The following is a 21,572-nucleotide window of genomic DNA, read 5'->3' as shown; positions in this document are numbered from 1 at the left end:
AAGTAATACCCACAGGACATCCCATACCTTAACCTTGGCTATTGAATCAATGTGAGTCCCTCCAGGTGATGGAAATCACAGTGGGTTACACAGAGAGGATGTTTAATGTAAATAGCTGTTAAATTCTATAAAATAAGAGACTATAAAATATAAGGAAAAGTCTATGTCATTCCCCAGGGCTAAAGGAGAATACCCAGGAAGGACAAAGGTGGAAGGAGGTCTCCTCTCCAAGGCTGGGGCTCAGATCTTGTTGGAGAAAGAGTAGTTCAGCTCACAGGATAGCAGAGAAGTTTTCTGCTTTGCCCGGTAGTTTCTTGAGAAACAAGAAGCAGCTGCTGGAGTGCAGGAGAGGCACGGGCAGTCAGCAGTTAAGGGTGTGGGTGTCCAGGAGGGCAGAGGCTTGGTGAGCAGGAGGGCAGGATGCAGGTGGAGACCCTCAGAAGGCTGGTTTCCATGTAGAGAGGGCTGTGGAACAGTTATCACCAGGCCGGGCCAAGGAATCACATGTTCTGGATGCACGGTTGGGGCAGAGCTCTGATGGCCGTTCACACCGCTTTACCCCTCTCATGGGCTCCTAACTGCAGGAAAAGCCTTTCCCCTGCAGTGTCCCTCCAGCGTCCTGTACTGAGAAAACCTAGCTTCCTGTTCACTGTAGAGGAAACGTGCTTACAGGAACTCTGTCTGCTATGGCAGGACATACATTGCAGGGGAAAATGGGAATTGAGAGGCAATGAATAGATAACTAGCACATTTATAGTTTCATTGTATTCTGGATCCCCTTTTTCTCTTTACTGTTTAATGTCAATTGCCAATTGACTCCTTCCATATATTTTAAACCCCATAATTGTGACAAAGAGGTAGTACAAGCACAGAGCCCCATCATCTGAACCTCCTTGTCCCCATTCAGGAGTAGTTAAATGGATAGTTGAGATGCTATTTAACTGTCAATGCTAAATTTGTTACTTCTTACCCCTAACGTGTTGGATTTCCCCAGTGGCACTGATTCTGAAATTGGCTGGCCCACCCACAGGTCTAAGAGAAATGAGAGGCAATTATTACAACTGATTAAAGAAAAAGAAACATGATGAATATATTTTCTTTTATTATATTGGGAAATATAAATTCTTATATATAAAAATAATTTGAGATTAAATCACATCTCATTGATATTTAGAATGTTTTATGATGTTTTGACTGATTAATTAAAAAGTTTCATAATGCCATATTGGTTTCTATGAACTTGAAAATGAGCTTCGTGAACAGGCATGGTTGCCTGCACAAAGTAACTTTAAAAAAAGATACATTTTTAAAAATTCAGTACACATTGACTGAGTCCCTCTTCAGATGCTCTTAAGATCTTATTTTGTTCAGATCAGGTTGACCGGTTAGCGTCCTTTCCTTGGGAGTTCCTGAACGTTTCATCCCCAGATCAACAGACAGAGGTGACAGGCGTCTTCCACTGTTTCCTCAGCTTTAGTCTGTCAGGAGTACCTGTGCATCGACTTAATGGCTGCTGCTGATGACTTAGCTGGGGTCTGCACAGCCCTACGGCTGTGTGCGAGCGGAATGGCAGAAAACTGCCTGACTTTTCTCGTGTCTTTTTCTCGAGTTTTCTCGTTCTAGTTTTCACGTGTGCTGCCTCCCATAGGGACCTTCTTTATTCTCAGTTTTTTTCTAGCTGTACTTCTAAAAATCTGTTGTCCAAGTCTCGTAACTCAGCCCATGCAATATTGGTTTCTGCAGAGAAAGGCAGGAGGCTTGAGATGGTCTCATAAAGTGCCCGTAAGGTGAGGTCAAGGCTTATAAAGAAATCAGAGGTAATGACTATCATCATCATCATCACCCATCTTTAGATGAAAACCTGTGGTACTTACACAGCATTCTCTCCTTGTAATGATCCATGACCAGCCACTGTCCCATGGGTCTCTGTCCTTCCATCAGGCTCCTCTCTCAGGGTGTCCCTGCGCTGCAGAGTGCAGACACTTGGCAAGCGCCGGCTGAGTCTCTGCTCTGACAGCAGCCATCTTCTTCGTTCTCAACACGTGACGTGCGTGCTTCTGCACACCCTCGGTGACCTGTCCTCAGGCGAGGATGCCCTCAGCCGAACCCTTCCTAACCAGTCGCTGCATTAAAACCAGCTCTGCAGAAAAGCTCCTGGTGGATAAGTAGGACTTTCCAGATTGAGTGTTAAGAGGTAGGTATATTCATTCATGAAACCCGTTTTTGGCCACTTAAAATGAATGGCACGCCTGAGAGTTGTCATTCTCCGCCTTTTCCCCCACTCTGTTTTTACTATTGCCTGTTTTAGCTGGACTTACTTATCAGGAGGTTTCCAAACTCTGGCTCTTTCCCAGGTGGAGTTGTCTGGGTCTGCAAATCCGAGGAGTCCCATTGTGCTGGTGCACTCAGCAGTGTGGCTCTTACCGTGTCCTGGCTCCCAAGGTGAGGGGGGTGCTGCTCTCTTTCCAGATTATCCTGGTGATGAGACTGGCCTCGGTCACAGGGGAACGCTCTGCTGCAGTCAGGCCGGTCACCCCGCTGCCCCCCGAGACATCTCATGCTTCACCCACCTCTGGATGCTTGCTCAAGGCCTGCCACTTTACTTTCTTTTGCCCAAATCCTAGCTCTTTTTCAGTTTGCATTCCATGTTCCTGTGGAGCCTTTTCTGAGAAAGCCTTTCTAGCCCTCTTTTCCTCTGACCTCTTATAGTATATACAGTGTGCGCCTCACAGCTTAATATTTATCGTTCCTCTTGTGGTGTTTATGATGTTTGTGTGGCCCAGACTGGACTGTAAAAGGAAGAACTGTAGTTCTTCTCTGTCCCCCTAGTTGTTCACTGGTAGTTAATTGTTAAAATACCTAAAAGTTGTTGCACAGATCTTTCCCTTGAACCAGAAGATTTGGCTTCGGGTAGGGCTCATGGTTTGAAAAAGTATAGAGCCTTCACTGTACCTCTCTTTAGACTGGCTGCTGTAAATTGGCAACTGTGGCGAACACCTTTTCTATCGTCGGCTTACGGCACTTTCAGAAATGCTATTTTTATGTACCAGCTGCCATACTTCAGGTTGCCCAAATGTGGCCCGGGTAGTGAGGATCATAGACGTCTGCTGGTAAAGGGCTCCTGCCTGGTACAGATGCTCAGAGTGGTACTTCCTGCCGCTGCCTCCGTTCCCTCTCCTGCCTCTTTGACTTCAGTCCAGATGTGAGTGTGAAACGGGAAAGGGGGTGCTAGCTTCATTGTTGAAGTCAGATTGGTGTTTAGGTTAGCTTATCTGTGCCCACACTGAGAGAGGAATGGACAGAAGTGGAAGTAAGCAGGACTAGTAAGCTAGTCCTGTCACCCTCCCCTTAAAACTGTGCAGTGTCTTTCTGTTGTGTGAGATGAAATCCCTCATCCTCGTCATGGCAGCTGGGACACGGCCCCCACTAACTCCTCTCCTCCTGTTCTCCCTCTCGCTCGTTGTGCTGTAGCTGCTCTGGCTCTCCCCCTTCTTTGCCTGGTTGACCCCCACTCAGTCCTGAGGCAGCACGTACCACACACCATCGCTTTCCCAGGGGTGTCGTTCCTGACGCCCCCTTCCCCGCTCCACCCCGTCACCCCGTCCAGATCAGACATTCCACGGGTAACTTGCACTCATTGATTTTGCTTTTCCTTCCTGTCACTTTTTGCCTATTGTTTTTATGGTTTCTAATTATACATTTTCTGTGTGATTATTTGTTCAAATATACAGGATGGGGCAAAAGTAGGTTTACAGTTCATCTGGAAAGTAGTACAATGATTAATAAATAATAATACAATAAATTCTGTGTCTCACATACAACTCTAAGCCTACTTTTGCCTTGTCTTGTGTGTACCCTCCCAGAGTGTAAGCTCCATAAGGGCACAGATGTGGTCTGCTTGCTATTTAAACCCCATTTCCCTAGCTCAGTGTATGGAAGATAATTGAGACTCAGTAAATGTTGGTTTGAAAAGAGATGAAAGAAGATTGTAGGATTTGGTGGGGTAGGGCAGAGAACTGTGGTCGGAGAGAAGTTTATGGGCTGTGCCGAATCAGAAAGCTGGGTGCATTCAGGGCATTCCAACTGAGCACTCGAAGTCATTGGCTTGGCGGGCTGGCCAGTGGTAACCTGGGAAGCCTCCAGAGTGGCGTGGAGACCTCCAGGCAGCTCCTACCTTGTACAGGTAACACCAATAATAGAACATTTACAGTGTACCAGACACTGAATTAATGCTTTAAAAAGTAGGTATCACTAACCACTGTAGCATGGAGGAAATGGAAAACATAGGAACATTAACAGTTGATAAAGGTCAAACAGCTAATAAACAGCAGAGTTGGGATTCAAATCCAGGTGCATTTGACTCCCTTCTCCTCACCCTTCACCCTCAGGATCTGCCAACTTCCTTAGAAGCATCTCCTTGTTTCTTCCCCACCCAGCCATGTGACTTTAGATCAGAATATGCTAAAAAATCCATAATAGCCTCTTCTTAATCCCCATTTCTCCTCTTTCCAGTCCATCCACACATCTTTCCCAGACTAAATCCTCTAAAGTCCTTCTTTTATTATCACTTGCCTCGTCAGGAATCTTCAGTGGTTCTCCATTGCTACTAAAGCATGACCACATTGGCCTTGCATTCTAAGCCCCATCCAGGCTTCATCTCCCTGTCAAGTTCTGTCCTCCTCTGTTTGCTCCCTGGTTGATTCCTGGAGCCCCAAAGGCCGAACTGACGCATTCCTGCTCTGAAACTGGTTGGCGGTGGTTCTGCTTGCTGCTCCACAGGCCCTTGTCTTCCAGCCAAGCCTGGAGTCCTGTTTAATTGCTTGGTGAATGCCCCTGTGTATATATTCTTACAGTTTCACTCAACTCTTGTTTAATTCTACTTTATTTGTATCTTCTACCCCCGATTTGACTGGAAGCTCCTTGAAACATGACTGCATGTTGCGCTTCCTTTTATTTCCCAGTACATCTGATTTGGCAGCATAAACACGGCAGACATTCAATAAACATTTGTTTGTAAGTGAGTAAATAAACCAGGCTTCTGATTTTCTGTCCCATCAGGGTTTTGCCTTACATTAATATGTTCCATTGCACTAAAGAGATTATACAATTTGAAAAATGACAATTCTGGGGTCTTGCGCACATTTCTGATTGGGGACTTCAACATATTGGGCAATATATGAACTTTAATGTTCTCGTAGATCAAAGTACAAAAATACTGGTGTATTGCCTGCCAATGAGGCAGGTGGAAGATAAGGCCACATAAAATACTGGTTATAATAAATGTATGTTCTTTTGCTTTTAGCTGTGATCTGCTATTGAACTTAGTAAATAAAGCACACTGCAGAAACAGCTGAATAAGAATATTTAACATAACTAACAATCAAGGCCCTTGGGAATAAAATAAACATAATTGTGATTCATAAAATCAGTGAACTGAACTGTGGATGCATTTCCCTCCGGCCGCCCAGTTTTATTTCCTGTGGTTTTACCTTTCTAATCACAGTTTGCTTGGAGCGAGGCGTTTCATGTGTCACAGGGTCACACAGTCAGCAGTCATAAAGCCGTCTGGAAAAGCAAAAAGCTCATTTCTCCTCAAAGGATCTTTCTTAAGAATCAAAATGCACAACTGATTCTAAAAATAAATAGTTTAGCAACTGCATACAATGACTTAACTGGGAGTCTGAGTTATTCTCTACCTTTGTTTGGGTTCTTTTTCTCTTCTCTTTGTGCTCTGCAAGCAAAAGAAACTCCTTCAAGGAAATGTATCTGCTGTGTATTTACACTATGTTATAAATTGGAATATTAACTGAAGTTAATGATGGAGAATGTCAGTGTAAATTAAGAACATTATCTAAACCTTATTAATTGACGAGTGAGTACCCTCGTGAAGAAAGAACCTTGGCCATCACAGGGCCTGGGTCCTAGAACTGACTCCTATCTTGTTAAATCATGTGGAGAAAGTAATGAACTCTTCTGTTCCTTTTTTTTTTTTTTTAACCAAAGAACTAGGATGAGAACATAAACCTTTTTTAGTGTCTCACAAGGCGTTGTGAAACACCAAAAGGGGAGGACAATCAGAAAAATCATGGACCAGGACTTTAAAAGAATAGTGGAAGTTAGTTATTTAGTAGTTTTGATTGGTCTTTAGTTGAGAAACAGCTGAAAGTGTTGAGCCAGGTATCTTGAAAAGAAAGGAGATGCATGATACTTATTTTTCACTTATATCTCATCTTAGTCAGTGTTGTATAATCTGTTTCATTATTGAGAAAGTGGTTTCAGCTCCTTTGAAAAAAATTCCAGATAAATTAATGGGTTTATAAAGTTTATTTTAAATGTATTATTCTTTTAAGTGGATGTTAGGTACTGTAATGAGACTGTCTTCATTTTCCTATGGATCAGTTTTGTGATTGAGTGACTCATTAGCAAATTAAGATTCTACTTGACAGGAGTATTCAGAGAACAAGCTTAAGAATATGTGTAAGCTCTTAAGAAAAGAAACTAGGGAACATGTGTGAAGGACCCATGGACAAAGCCAAAGTGGGGAAGGATTGAGGGTGGGAGGTGGCAGTGGGTGGGGTGGGGCAGAGTGGTGGCGGGAAGATGGAGACAACTCTACTTGAACAACAGTAAAACATAATAATAGCCATCCTAAAAAAAAGAAAGAAAGAAAAGGAACTGGGGATCTTTGAAGAAATGGCAGACTCCTGGACTGGAGTGAGGGAAAAGCGCAAGATAAGCCAGGAAGGAAGTCTTAAAAAAAAGAAAAAAAAGGATGGGTAATGTTGAAGGCACACATGTGCTAACTTGAAGGAGCTCCTAAGAGCTAAAAAATCTGGCACAATTTGAGCAACAAAAGTAATGATAGTAGTGGATTACAAATTATAGAATAGGATGAATATCTGGGTCAATGTTTATATAAATAAATATTTGAATAAATAAATGAAGGAGAAGGAATAGTTCTTGCTTACCTAGAATTCTAATTAATAAATATGGAAGGAATAAGGGAAGTAAAAATACCACTGTTTGGCAAACACCAGAGCAAAGATGATTGCGGACCATACCCACCTTTGCATGCTAAAATTAGTAGGTGGAAGTATGATGAGAAGCAGGATATTTGCATAGTTTTAAAATATCTCCATAATATACTTAATAATTTCAAAGAGAAAAATACTAACTTTACAGTGGAAATACCACATTAAACAAGTTTTCAAAGTTAACATCATCTGTAATGAGCTGTATCAGTAGTTCGTACCTTCTGAAAAGTGCTCTGAAAACGGTGCAAATCACCTCCATGGGGTTTTTTCCTCAGTGTTTTAAATTATATATTTTACTTTGAAAAAATAAATTCACATGCAGTTTTTTTATTGAGGTATAATTGATATACAACATTATATTAGTTTCAGGTGTGCAACATATTGATCTGATGTTTGTGTGTATTGCGAAATTGTGACCATAGTAAGTCTAGTCAACATTTGTCTCCATGCATAGTTACAGATTTTTCTCGTGATGAGAACTTTTAAGATTTACTCTCTCAGCAGTTTTAAAATATGCAAACAATATTAATTGTAGTCACCATGCTGTACTTTACATTCCGTTACTTATTTATTTTATGACTGGAAGTTAGCACCTTTTGACTCCCTTCACTCATTCTGTCCATCCCCCACCCTCTGCCTCTGGCAGCCACCAAACTGTTCTCTGAATCTATGAGCTTTGAAAAAAATTATTATTTATTTATTTATTTTTAGGGAGAGGGAGAGAGAAAGAGAGGGAGAGAAACATCTATAGATTGCCTCTCACACGCCCCCAGCTGGGCATCAGGCCCACAACCCAGGCATGTGCCTTCACTGGGAATCGAACTGGTGACCTTCTGGTTCTTGTAGAATTCTTTATACAGGGTGGGGCAAAAGGAGGTTTACAGTTGTTCATATGGGTGATAATACAATACTTAATAAATAATAATACAAGAATAAAGTCTGTTCTGTATACTCACAACTGTAAACCTTCTTTTGCCTCACCCTGTATATTCTGGGTCATATGGAGTTTTCCTTCAGTCTTAATACAGTGAATTGTAATAATTTTTTCATCCTCACCCAAGGATGCGTTTATTGATTTTAGAGACAGGGGAAGGGAGCAGGAGAGAGAAGAACATCAGCGTGAGAGAGAAACATCCATTGGTTGCCTCCCACATGTGCCCTGACCGGGGGTCAAACCCACAACCTTTTGGTGTACAGGACGACACTCCAACCATCTGAGCCACCTGGCCAGGACATTAACTAAATTTTTTAATTTAAAAAATTGTGGTAAAATACTCAAAACATAAAGTTTACTATCATAACCATTTTTCAGTGTGCAGTTCAACAGTATTAACTTCATTCATACTTTTGTGCCGCCACCACCACCACCACCACCACCACCACCACCCATCGCCAGAACTCTTTCAACCTGGAGCACTGAAAACTCTGTGCCTGTCAGTCGACAGCTCCCCACTGCCTCTGACCCCCCGCCCCTGGCAAACACCATTCCACTGTGTCTCTGTGAATTCGACTATTCTAGGTGCCTCATATAGGTGGAATCATATAGCATTTTTCTTTTTGAGACTGGCTTTTTTTCACTTAGCATTATGTCCTTAGGGTTAATCAGTATTGTAGTACGGATCTCCTTACTACATTTAAGGCTGAGAAACATTTCATTTTGTGTACATCCCATATCTTGTTTATCCATTCGTCATGGACACTTGGGTTGCTTCCACCTTTTGGCTTTTGTGAGTAATGCTGCTGTGGACATGGTGTACAGCGGTCTCTTCGGGGCCCTGTTTTCCATTCTTTTGGACTTACTCCCAGCAGTGGACTTGATGGGCCATTTTATGTCTAGATCCTCCTTTTACTCTCCCTCTGCCTTGCTCTTCTCTAAGCTCTGACTCCCTGAGTATCTTTTCCATTTAGAGATTTAAGTTTTAAAAGTTCTCATATACTTGTTTCTTTAAATAATGTAGTAAGTCCTCAGTTAAGATTGTTTAGAGACTAGAGTATAGCAATTCCTGAATTTCCTGGTGAAGTGATCAGAAACCCCTTTATTTCAACCCTTGCTATTGCAGAAGTGCATTAGTTCATTCTACTCCCTTAGTAAATACAGTAGAGTGGATGTAATCTCTCTGCTAATTCAGGATCTCGTGATGCTTCAGGGCTGTCATTGTGAACAGAGTGTGGAAGGGATGGGGGATTAGGACAATATACTAACCCCTCTGAACTCTTCACAAAACCAAATCCTTGATAGGACTTGTTTCATTTTATTATTTAGGTGTTTATAAGCAAATCACACAATATAGTATTATGATAATATTTGAAATATGTTTACTAACCTTTGTTTCTCATCTGGCCATCTTTACTATTTTTTCCCTTCTTTTCCTTCCTCAAGTTTGTGTCCCATATCGCCAGATGACGGGCCTCCCCTGCTCTGAGTGGGCACCTTCATTGGGTGTGGCTTGTGGATGGAGATGGGGTCTGGGGCGCAGCACTCATTTTTCTCTCCCAGCTGCACTTCCCTTTTTTACTGCGCTTCAAGGAAGAAAAATAGAGCTTTGGAGGAAAGCAGATTAGAGAAAGAAAGAGGTAGAAGAATCAAGAAAAGAAAAAGCAAACAAATTAATTATGGAGTAGCACAAAGGAGATGGGGGTTCAGTGAGACTAGGTGAGGGTGGTTAGAGACACCCCAAAGTCAGGTTTCTAGATTGCTTCCATGTTTGGACTAAATAAAACCCTGACCCCTCTGGGTCTGAGGATCAGTTGCCAGGAACCTCCTGTAGCTGTGACCAGTAGGTAACTCAACCAGAGGCCCCTTGGACTGGAATGAACTTAATTAGCATTCTGCAACAAGTGTTTCTGGAGTGCCTGCCATCCACAGCCTCCTGTACTCAAAAACCACCATTCTAATACTCGTCATGAACAGAAAAGACCAACCCTTCATTCCAGGTGTTTCGTTCACTACTCTCTGGACAAAAGGGAGTAGTCCGCCAAGTTCTCCAAGTCCCTTCTCTGTCCTCTGCCTGCACACATCCTTCTCAGATCCTGGGGCTGGAGGACTGCAGGGTCTACCTTTTATCCCGTCAGCTGATAAGCCCGTTGGCAACACTTGGAGGCAGAGGGCCTACCATGCCAAACTGTTAGATCTTTGCCTGACAAGGAGTAACTAGTACCCTGTTTTATAGGTAACAGAGACATGAAGATACCTGGTATGTTTGAAACATAGTTTCCTAGGCAGGTGTGACAGGTTCTTCTCATACGCATTTTTGTCAGCCCATAGGGATTGCATGATGTATGTCCAGGCTGGGAAGCGACCTGGGACCCCAAAGGCTTCATTTTCAGTGTACCTTTTCCATGTGTTACTGCAGAATGAAGCTGAATATATTTTAAGGTAATTTAGTTGCAAAAAAAAATTGTGGCATCTAAGCCTACTTTTTTTTTTTAACAGAAGTTAAGAAACATGTAAAAATACATGCAGGCTTGATTGATCTATTACCGATATTGCACTGTTTGTGGCTTAGTTTGCTGCTCACATTTCTGATTTGAAATTGCTGTTCTGCAAATTAACTTGTTTAAACAGTCTAAGGTAGTTTGCATTCTACATGAGATTCCTATCCTAGAATTTTCAGTCTGACCAAGAAATAAAACAACAGAAGGAGCAGGTGTCATACATAGTGAGTGATTTACCTGCATCGTGAGGATGTCATAAATTCGTGGTTCTCGACCAGGGTGATTTGGGTTCCCGGGGGTATGTGACAATGTCTGGAGATGTTTTGATCATCGAGCCTGAGGAGGAGGTATCTAGTGTCTAGTGGTATCTCGGGGGGAGAGGCCAAGGATGTGGTACACATGCTATAGTGCATAGGACAGCTCCTGGACACCAGAGTTACCTGGTCCAGATGCTGGTGGTGCTGAGGTTTAAAAACCCCATCTCGGATATGTGTGGATGGATTGGTCAATCAACTGCAGTAGGAAAATCCCAAGGCGATGCCCGTAATTGTGGCTACTGCCTGTGAGTTTTTGTTTTATTTTCTTCCAGATTTGTATTTTGAAATCATTTTAGACTCATAACCTGAGTAATTTTCATCTCTATCTCTGTTTCCTTAGCCCTTTTACATGGGAGGCTTTACTAAATGTTGAAGGAAATCAGAGGGAAGGAAAAAGACCCATCAGGAACAGATCCATTTAGGTTTCACTTTCACGTGAACTATGAGAATCACTGAGGGTTCAGAGCAGAGGGGAAGGCTCAGAGATAAGCTTCTTGGTTTCCTAGAAACATCCAGCAGGTTACCTACTCCCTGCGCCTGCCTCTTTCCTTTGCTTCTGCCTTAGGTAGCTTAGTGCCAGTGGAGTGGGTGTCAGGGAGAACATCACCTACTTAGGACACTGACGAGCTTGTCTTGCAAGAGATTATTTCACCCCCTACACCTTACCCCAGCCACTGGGAGTGGCCAGCGCAATCCTATGGGCCATCACTTTTACATGTGTGTATGTATATTCTGATTAAAACATAGAAACCTAAAGTCAAAGTCTTCTATAATTCTGAAAATAAATTGGTATATATTCTTCCAGTTGGTAAATGTATGTATTAACATAATTATTAAAGATAAAAATGAAAATAATTTTATCACATATGATACTGTTTTAAACTTGTGTTTTTACTATAGTATGAGGGATAAGTTATTTAAAGTTGGGCATTAAGTAAAGATCATAGTACCCACCCACCTACTTCAGAAGCATTAGAAAGTCTCGCATATAAACTGAGACTGTGAAGTGTGTTGAGTGTTTTAAATGGAAATACCATGATGCTATGTACCATGCTCTATTTTTAGTTGATTAAACAACGTGGAATGATTCTATTACTGGTTTCTTTTGAGATGTTTCTTGGAGAGAAACCATTGTGGCCACGCTACTGTTATTCATGTAACAATCTTAGATCTCGACTGCCTGTTTTGTGCTCCTCACAGGCAAATACGTGTACCAGCCCATGACCCCCGTGGAGCAGCTTCCGAGCACTGAGATTCCTGCAGAGCCTCAGGAGCCCACAAACACCATTCAGATCTCAGTCTCTCTCACTGAACACTTTCTGAAGTTTGCATCTGTCTTCCAGCCTCCGCTCCCTCCTGATTCACCAAGGTACTGTATGATCTCAGACCTCTTTATTGACAACTATCAGGTTAAATGCATTAATGGGAAGATGTGTTACGTGCAGAAGCAGCCGGCACCACAGTCCCACAAAATGAGCCCTCAGGAGGTCTCTGCACACGATGCCTTAATTTCGAAAGAGAGCAATACACCAAAAATAGATCACTGCTCTTCTCCCTCAAGTTCTGAGGACTCTGGGATCAATGCCATCGGGGCTCACTATGTGGAATCATGTGACGAGGACACAGAAGAGGGAGCAGAACTGAGCTCAGAGGAAGATTACAGTCCGGAGAGCAGCTGGGAACCAGACGAGTGCACCCTTCTATCTCCATCGCAGTCCGACCTGGAGGTGATTGAAACCATAGAAACCACCGTGTGAGAGTAGGGACAGGAGGTCGCGCCCTCTGGTCCAAGCTGAGCTTTTGTACTTTTGTTGGCTGGATCATTTTTCCAGTGCAGTTGGTATTTTCTAACCCTAACAACCATAGCAATTCAGTGGTTGGCTGATTAGCTTCTCCCTTAAATTAGCGTTAAACTATGATATTAGTTTTCTTTTATAACTTGACTTATTTTCTATGTAGCATCTGGTGTCATGAATTGTGACCCAGCCTTAATTTCACTGGGAACTTTGTAAGCGATGAAGTGATGATCACAGACTATAATGGACCAAGTTGAGGAGCCACCTGAGTGAAGGAGACAGTACTTTCTAAATGCCCAGTTCTTCACAGAAAAGCCTTGGCATTCCTTCTGGCATGCTGACAGGCACCCCTCCAGCCCTGCCAGCCCCATGTGGGAATTGGCTTCCGTGAGGGGAGCAGCCTGTGCCCTGGTAGATGCCATTCTGTCCCTTCCCCTTCTCCCCACCGTCTGCTTGGGTTGGGGCCAGTTGCCTGGCTTCTAGGAGGGTAATGGGGTCCAGCTGGGTCGCTACTTATGGCCAGTGTCTGAACAACCCGCCATGACCTGGACTGTGCTAGACCTTCATTTACAAAGAGATGACATCTTCAATTTCATGCTCAATCCAGCTTTAGCTGAGCCACCTACTCCCTGCAGTGTGCTCTGGGGAAACAGAATGAATAAGACCTGGCTCCCCACATGAAGGGAACCCTAGAGCAATAGTGGAGATAACACATGCAGGTAACATTACCCAGAGTGCCCTGGGAACCCAGGGGAAGGAGAGATGTACTTGGCTTGTAGCTGGGGAATGTGTTACAGCATTTGAGCTGGTCTCTTGGGAGGGTTTCCTAACATTTCCCTGCTTTTCTTAATTGTTCTTGAAATCTGAAAAAACTTTTAAGAAGTTATATAGGTATTATATTTAGGAGGCAGCCACATCTGATGTCTTAAGAAAATATCAGTAATAGTTTTAGTTAGCCTGGAAATGCTAAACACAGCAGTCCTTTAGGGATTAGGGATTAGGAATGAATCTAATAGGTTTGATGAATTTGCTTCATTTGATTGTATGAAGCTTTAGAATGGCTTGGGTGAGAAATGGGTTAGAATTCAGTATGATGCATGTTTTTTTATGCAAATGCAAAAGCAGTTGAAATAGTTCATTGCTGAGTCAGAAGAAAATACTTTGTGTAATACTCACTTTACTACAGTAATACTCATGATCTGTTGTACATGTTCTCACACATGCAAAATATTGAGTAATTCTTTCTTATTTAGCTCTCTTCAGAATTCTCCTCATCTCCATTTACGCCAGGTATTCTTGTGTGAGTTGGTTATCTGCCATTTCTCCAAATCTCCTCTCCATGAGACGTAGCTAAGAATCCGGGAAATTTAACATCTGGTCTAGTGAAACTCCAACTATCGCAGTCGGAGATAGAGAACTAGTTCCTCTACACTAACTCTCCACGAGTGCGCTCTGGCGGCGTGTCTCATGCCGTGTGACCACTGCGGCCCCTCTCTTGTATGCTACGTTAGTTTGTATTTTAAAAAATAAGAAGAGGCCTCTTGTGTTCTTCTCTAAAGCCTCCACTTGGCTTCCCTCACAAATCACTCTAGGCAGAATCTGCTTTCCTAGTTGTATGTGTAGTTCAAGTGATTGGCTAGACCACTTTATTAGGTTGAAGTGCCCAGAACACCCATAGGTTAGAACGCAGAGTATGCGTATCCCTGCGAGAACAGTGTCTGTTAAAACTTTCTATGCTAGGTGGGAATGTAGCATAAGGTTCCCACTCGCTGAAATGTAAGGACTCAACAAGTCAAACCAATAAGGTACTGAGAAGAGCTGCAGGAACAGGAGGGCACAGGAGAGGGCAGGGGTGTGGGGGTGGGGGTGGGGGTGCAGCCAGGGGCTTCCCCACCAGCCTGGCCCGCCCAGCCCAGGTGGCTTAGGGACATCTGCTGAGCCTGCCTGAGGTTCTCAGTGCCTCAGTGATTGCGTGGCCAGCTGAAGGCGAGCCCAGAAGCCGTGCAGTCAGCCGCTGTGTGTTTGAGGTGGTGACAGCAACATCAGGGCCCTGTCTGCACCCCCACCCGCCCCCAGTGGGTAGGCTCATTGGAGTCCCCATTGTGCGCTCAAAGGGTCCTCTCTCTCTGTACCGTTCCTACCAGTTCTCTGCTCTGGGCCCACATCCCTGTCCCTTACACTAATTGGACTCAACCACAAGGTCTTTAAAGCCATGGAAATACATGGTCACAGGGCCACAGTTCTGAAGCTGGCTGCGTCGGGGTTGGGCCCTTTATCAGTAATATCTATGACTTTTAAAACTCCTGAACTGCCATTCAGAGTAGCCACAATTTTAATGGAATTTTTGGATTTAATAGTGGTTGATATCACTTTAAATATTTGCACAATCTCTTTATAGTTAAAAACTCACTAAGCTTTACTTACTATTTTATAGAATTGGAGATGTTCCACGGGATTCTAAATATTAGATGCTCCTGGATCTCAAAATAACCTTTTCTAAACAAGCACAAGCAAGAATTTCTTTTGTCCTAGCACTGTTGATATTAATAATTCTCTAGAAAATCATATATGATCGAACCAGAATTGTTTTTTTAATGCTTGCATTCCAAAAACAACTGATAAGGATATAAAAACATGTAGTTTTAACTTAAATTCTAGGCCTGTTCTGTTCTGTATTATATAGAAGAATTTCCCTGTAATCCTGATATTATATTGCTCATTTGTATAAGCATATTTATAGGCACTTTAGAAAATGTTTAGACGTGTATTATATTCATTGGATACAGTCATGTTAAATAGCCTTTTGGTTAATACTTGTGCATTGAGAGACGAAAGCTTTATAATCTGGACCTGGAGGTCTGCTCACTTGGAGCAGAGGCATGGGCTGTGTAGATGGAGAAACTGCCTTCTTGGGCTTTTGTAGAAACCTGGCCCCATTCCTACTTTTTGAAAGTTGGTATAAAGCTATTAGGTAGAAGACAGAAAATAAGTGCTGTGTGGAATTTAGCTTTCTTATTTAACCAAGATTTACTTTAGAATTTTCTGGTTTCAAATAATTCTCATAACTTTTCTGAGAAATGACAAAGGAATTAAAATGCTTTGTGGTTGAAGTTAGTTGGTACATTAACAAATTAGGCTTTGCCATCATATATAGATATACTTTTTTAACCTTGTAATTTTCAAGATTTGAAAAGAGAATTTGAGGGGAAATCCTGAAGAAAAAAAGGTCACTGTCCTCGAATGGGAGAACTTGTAGTTTATGGTAATACGACACAAAGTAAACGACCACTAAAGCCAGAACCAAATTGGAAGCTGTCCTGGAGTACCTTTGGATTTGATCTAGGATTTGATTCTGTCTTGAGGGTGGGGTTTTATTTCTTAACCTCCACTTCCTGGCCTGTTTGATACATCGCACTTCGTTTGGAACTGATCATAACAACTCCTTCCTTCTCTATTTGGGTAATAGGATGTACCCAGATAATTTACAAAGCTTTCAAAATACCAGGTATATGTGGCAGTATAAATACTAGGCAAGAAAAACGGCGTGAGATAAAGTACTATTTATACGGTTATTTGGCTCTTGATTATTCCATCTTGTTTGCAAAATTTTATTGAAACATTTTGGCTTTTTACATGAGGAAAGCAGAATTTTAACAGTCTTCTTTCCTATTCCCCTCTCCAGAGCAGCTGTAAACCACAGTTAAGGAGGCCAGCTGTGTTTTAGGCGTTTTAGAAAGTAATACGTGGTTAGTGTGTTGCCCTTGAGGAGGAGGGGAGCAGGAAGCAGGAGTTCTCCTCACTTTATCAGAGCTGTGATTCCAGGGAGGTCGGCGTTCCCCACATCCAAACAGGAGTGCGAGGGCACTCCTCAAGATGAATTCTGGAATTATGTACCTTTTAAAAATGTCACGGGTTCCTTTCAGTATTACAGATAATTGGGAGTGGACTGTATTCAAAAAGGGCCATGTTTCTGTTAGCGCTTTGAGTTCCTTTTTCCATTAGGATTGGCACGGTTCTCTTAATATTCGGAACAGGTCGGAAAGCAAAGCGTCACCAGAGGTTTTAGTATTGAACTTCCATATTATTTTGTTCATACACACTTTTTTAGGCTGTTCATACCTTAAAATATTCACTTACTGTGCTATTTTTAAAATCTATTTTAAAGTTTTAAGCACAATGTTGACCATTCTGTAATTTCCTAAAATTATATTGTTTTCCTACAGACAGCTCAACTTTCCTTTCTGTATAATACTTTAGGGAAATAACTACCTTGTAAAATAAATGTGATTTTTTTCTTTTGTACCAGCACAAATTTGTTATTTTGGAGTTTGGAATATTCTTTCCCTGCAATCTCCCCCTTTTGGGAGGTTCTGATTTAAATAACACAATGAACTAAACAAAACAAAACTACATTTGTAAAATGTGAAAAATTTATCATGTGGGCTTACACTGTGCCAGGAAATAAGCAGTTTACATCATTATCTCATTTACACTTTGCAAAAACTCATGAAGTGCAGGCAAGTGTTGCTGTCTGTAACACACCGCTGTGCTGACTCCCCAGACCCTCTGTAATAAGAACTTTTTGTTGGCTGCATTAGGTTTATACAAATAACACTTTCTCCCACAGACAGTATTTCTTTCACACAAAGCTGCGAGCTGTGTATTCAGTTCACACATGTCATGTAAGACGGTCTAACCACAGGTCCTCGGGCGGGCAGCCCGTGGTCGCGCAAGCTGGGCGACCGGGGAGTCAGTTTTTGCACAGCCACAGCCACGAAAGAACAACTTGTGGGGCTGACATTTATTGAATAACCTCACTGGGATTGCTAAATAAATTCTTTTATTAGTCATAGTAATAATATCATTGTTAGTAGTATTAATAATTATAGCTCATCACCTACCGTACTGCTTTCTATGAGTAATCCTCACAGCAACCCCATTTCACACCCAGGAAAAGCAGTCAGGAAGGAAATATTTTTGCTCCAAGTGGCCCAGATTGTAAGTAGAAGTCAGGATCTGAACTCTGGCTCTGGAGCCTGCGCGCTCGGCCCCTGGCCCCTGTGGTCCTGCAGCACCTTCCCGCCCTCAGTGTACTTGGAGGCTGAGTCGGGTGGTTACTCAGGGAGCCTGGGAGGAAGGCAGCAGGGGTTCCTTTCCCGTCCCCAACCCAGCGAACCCCTCCCCACAGGCTGGTGGCCCACAGCTGTCCCAGGGTGTTGCTCTCCAGGCAGTCTTGGAGAAATGCCCACAGGCTTTCTCGCTCTCTCCCCCTTCCCCGTGCTCCACATGGACCTCCCCCACCATGTGCACATACACACACACAGCATCTTTCTGCAGGTATCTCGGGGCTTTGATTAGGCCGGTGCTGCTTCCGTGTTCAATCACATCTGACTCGCATTCAAGGCTAGCTCTTTCTGCCTTCACAAAAGACAGCTTGTCTTTCAAAGTGACTTCTGCAGACAGCTAATATCATCTACTCTGTGTGCATTCTACTAATTTAACCCTACATAATAGTGTTGCCAAGTTCTAGAAGGCATTTCATTGTAGCTTCTTACAGTTGCTGACTACACACACTTTTATTCCACAATAATCTTTGCACCTAGTGCAAAACCCCAGATGACTGATCCCCAGAAAAAGATCTGGAGTGTCATTGAAGGTGTGACAGAAAACACGGCATCAAGGATCAGCGGAACATCACCTGTCTGAATGGGGACTCACCAAGCACTTCCCCAACTCACCGGCCACGCCCACAGACACTATGGTAGAGAGAGCAGGATAATTCTGTGAGTTCGTGGCTGAAGCAACCAAGAGCTAAGTCAACTATAAAAGCAGGTAAGTCAGTCACACGTGGCAGGTAAGTAGCGGAGCCAGAGCTCCAGCGTTCCACTGATTCCAAGTCCAGCCAGAGTTACTTCCTCAACTCGAGCCTGTGCAGTCAAATCCTGCCCTGCTGCTCCTCAGGCCTCTCCTCTCCCTCACCCCTCTCCCCCCACACCTGAGGCCCCGGGGCTCCCTTGCACACGTAGGCCCACCCCTGACCGAGACCAGCCCTGGCAAAGCTATCTGCGATAGTAGAAGTCAGGATAGTGTTTAACTGGAGGTGGGGGCAGGGGAGCTCTGGGGTGCTGGTCATTTCTATTTGCTTATACACATCTGTTCACTTTGTGAATTAATCCAGCTGCATACATATGGTTTGTGAACATTTCTGTTCATAAAAAGTTTACTTGAAGTGATTTTAAAGAAAATGTGGTGATACCTGTTTAATAGTATTAAGCACTGTGCTGTGGAGTGGGCAGAACATAATCCTGACCTTAGGCGTGTAGGAGACAGACAGGAAAACACCCACCTGTGGAAATAAGGTGAGTCAAACTGCCATTTTCCTTTGGTAGCTGGGGGAGGCTTCACAGCGCGTCAGGGTATGGAGGAGGCCAGTGCAGGGAAGTGGTCATGGATGCCCCAGAGTGGAGGGGCCGCTGGGATGAACTCTAATGGCTGAGGCTGCCCTCCGGCAGCTCAGTGGTACTCAGACCCCCTGAGGGCCTGGAGCTGGCCCTGGGCTGCCAGAGGACAGCACATCAGGAGGCCTTCCTGCATCTCTGGGCTCATCCCAGGCATCTGATTCTGGAGAGGCTCCTTTGGAAAAACATTTTCACCAGGCAGAGCTGCGCAGGAACCTACAGTTTCTAAAAGGATCCCCAAAGCTCTGAATTATTTATTCACTAAAGCATTCATCATTGATGAGGCCCCTGTTGGCTTTCCTCTTCCACAAACCCCTTCCTCCCCCTCGCCATGGTAGGCTCTGGTTGGAAATACTCTGATTTGTAGAGTATCTTCCCACATGTCACTTGGACCTTGCTATAGGTGGAACAGATCACTTTTATTTTTATTTTTCAGAAGAGCAAACAGCCTGCCTCGGCTCACACGTGGGCCAGGGCTGTGCCTAGACCCTGCGGCTTCTTCCAACAGTCCGTTCTGCCTGGGGTGCACAACTGGGTGCAGCTCTGTGCCCCTGGTGGCAGGGGGAGGGGCAAGTGCAGAGTGTGGGATGTGTGGGTGTGGGGGGCCTTCGGCTGGGAGCTGAGAGTAACTATGTTTTCATGTTGTCCATTCAAATACTTATTTTTACCAGGTAACAAAGCTGTGGTGGACACTGCTGTGTTTGGCCACCCAGAATCCGCTCCCCTCTCTTGTCAGGGTCCTGATTTCCTTTCAGAGGATCATCCCTCCCACCCACAGGGGTAGCACGGGAGGAGACATTCAGACCAGGTACCTGCCCTCCCCAAATGGTAGCCAAAGGGTCGCTGGATCCGGCCTCAGGTCCTTCCTCTCACCACCTGCGAGCGACTGACTAGAAAAGCAGCTGAGCTGGCTGCCCCTCACGGGGCGCCCCTGCTCCCTCAGTACCATCTGTGGCTGTGCAGGCAGAACGGCTGCTGATGCTGAGTCTAGAAATGTTTCCACATCAGTCTGTGCCCCTAAGGAACCGTTTTGAAGTGGGACCCGTTATCACTGCAGACTAGTGCTCAGTGCCACAAGAGGGGGTGGGGACAGTGACAGTGGCAGGGATTGGGGTTCATTTCAGCCTGCACACCTCCAGTGCCCAGTGCTTAGAGTTGGCTTCTCATCTACCCTTAAGTAAGACGAGAAGACCCTTCAAATCCACCCCTGAGATTCCCCTTAGGAGGCAGGACCTGCACGTAGAGCTGCTGTATAGTGCATTCAGTGGTGCTGTGACTCGAATGACAAGTTACAGAATTCCCGGGTCTGATGAAACGGATGGGCTGGAGGAGAGTGACGGGCTGGTGTTGACTGGCCCTGTTTGAGAAGGGGTTTTCATACTCAGTAAAGTGCCTTGGCTCATTTAGACTAGAGTGAGGGATAATTAACCAAGATTGCTTTGAGAATATCAAACTCCTTGGCCTTAATTTTAAGCTCATCAAGAAATCTTCTGATCCATAATTTGGAGAGGTAGCATCTTGGCTCTGGAACCACAGTCCTGAATTCAAATCCTTGCTCTGCCGTTTCTTGAGTGCGTCTCCTTGGTTAACTTATTTTATTACATCTGAGCCTTAGTCTTCTCATTCATAAAACGGGGTTGAGACCATCTCATATAGCTGCAGCCAGCAGCATCCAGTGGTGTTCACTTAATGCTCAACCACGTCCTCCCATGTGACCTCTGCCCTGGTGTGGGGGCAGCAGCCTGGACAGCAGGTTTCAGGGGGAATTACACATCTCAGAGGTATTGAGGGTTTGGTTCCCAAGCACTGAAATCGAGCATTGCAATTAAGCAAGTCATCCTTTTGCTGGTGGAGGGTTTTGCCTTTGATTTGTAAAGAGCACAAAACCTGTGAAGTGCAGGGAAGGGAAGTGTAGCAACATGAGGTATGCCTACATACTCAGAGCTAGGCTGGTGCTAGGCTGGGCATTTGCATGGCCTGCATTGCTTCACTTAGTCTTCACTACAGCTTTATTTTATACGAAACTGAAGCTTGAGAAGTTAAGTGACTTGCCCAGGATCACAGCTAGTATGTGGTCAAAGCAGGATCACCTGTCTACTAAAGGTCAGCAGACTTGCATATAGTTTATGTTTCCTGTGGGCTTGGTTGGCTTAAGTTAGCCAGTCCATGCGAGTCTGATCATCCCCGAGTGGACTGATGAAAGTGGAGAGCCTCAGCCTGGGAGGGGGAAGCCTAGTCTCTGTGTGTGGTGACCTCCTGTCGTTGGTCCAATGACATACAAAGACCCAGGGCCAAGAAATGTAAAAACGCTGCTCTGGCAGCCTAGTCCCCAGCATAGCAGCACTCGGTGGTTGGGCCGCTCTGCTCAGAATGGAGTCGTGATGGAGCTGCTGCTGCTTTGAGTAAAGGTACTGTTGTCACAAGCGGGGTCCTCGACTTTAAGCTAACAAAATGGAATCGTGGTAATAGGTGTTCTAGCTATACTTTACAGCTTGATGGATTGAGAGGCAGCCAGCCAGCCAGCAGGCCTGC

The 21,572-nt window shown here is 44.0% G+C and overlaps 2 protein-coding genes across 3 annotated transcripts in view; one reads left to right on the top strand and one right to left on the bottom strand.

The window, feature by feature from the left end:
• C2H3orf70 (chromosome 2 C3orf70 homolog) overlaps positions 1-16,871 on the top strand; it is a 74,921-nt gene extending 58,050 nt beyond the window's left edge. For both annotated transcript variants that reach the window (XM_053918176.2, XM_024564322.4), the window contains one exon: positions 11,987-16,871. In XM_053918176.2, coding sequence (XP_053774151.1) covers positions 11,987-12,543 — 557 coding nt within the window. In that variant the 3' untranslated portion in view covers positions 12,544-16,871. The remainder of the gene's footprint in view (positions 1-11,986) is intronic.
• Positions 12,370-21,572, bottom strand: part of VPS8 (VPS8 subunit of CORVET complex) — a 259,421-nt gene continuing 250,218 nt past the window's right edge. Inside the window, exon 49 of the mRNA XM_071220589.1 lies at positions 12,370-12,507. The gene's annotated coding sequence lies outside the window, so the exon portion shown is untranslated. The remainder of the gene's footprint in view (positions 12,508-21,572) is intronic.

The sequence above is a fragment of the Desmodus rotundus genome, chromosome 2 (genome assembly GCF_022682495.2).
Source record: "Desmodus rotundus isolate HL8 chromosome 2, HLdesRot8A.1, whole genome shotgun sequence".
NCBI classification, from domain to species: Eukaryota; Metazoa; Chordata; class Mammalia; order Chiroptera; family Phyllostomidae; genus Desmodus; species Desmodus rotundus.
Note: the sequence above shows the minus strand (reverse complement) of the source record. Positions and strands in the feature narration are given on the sequence as shown.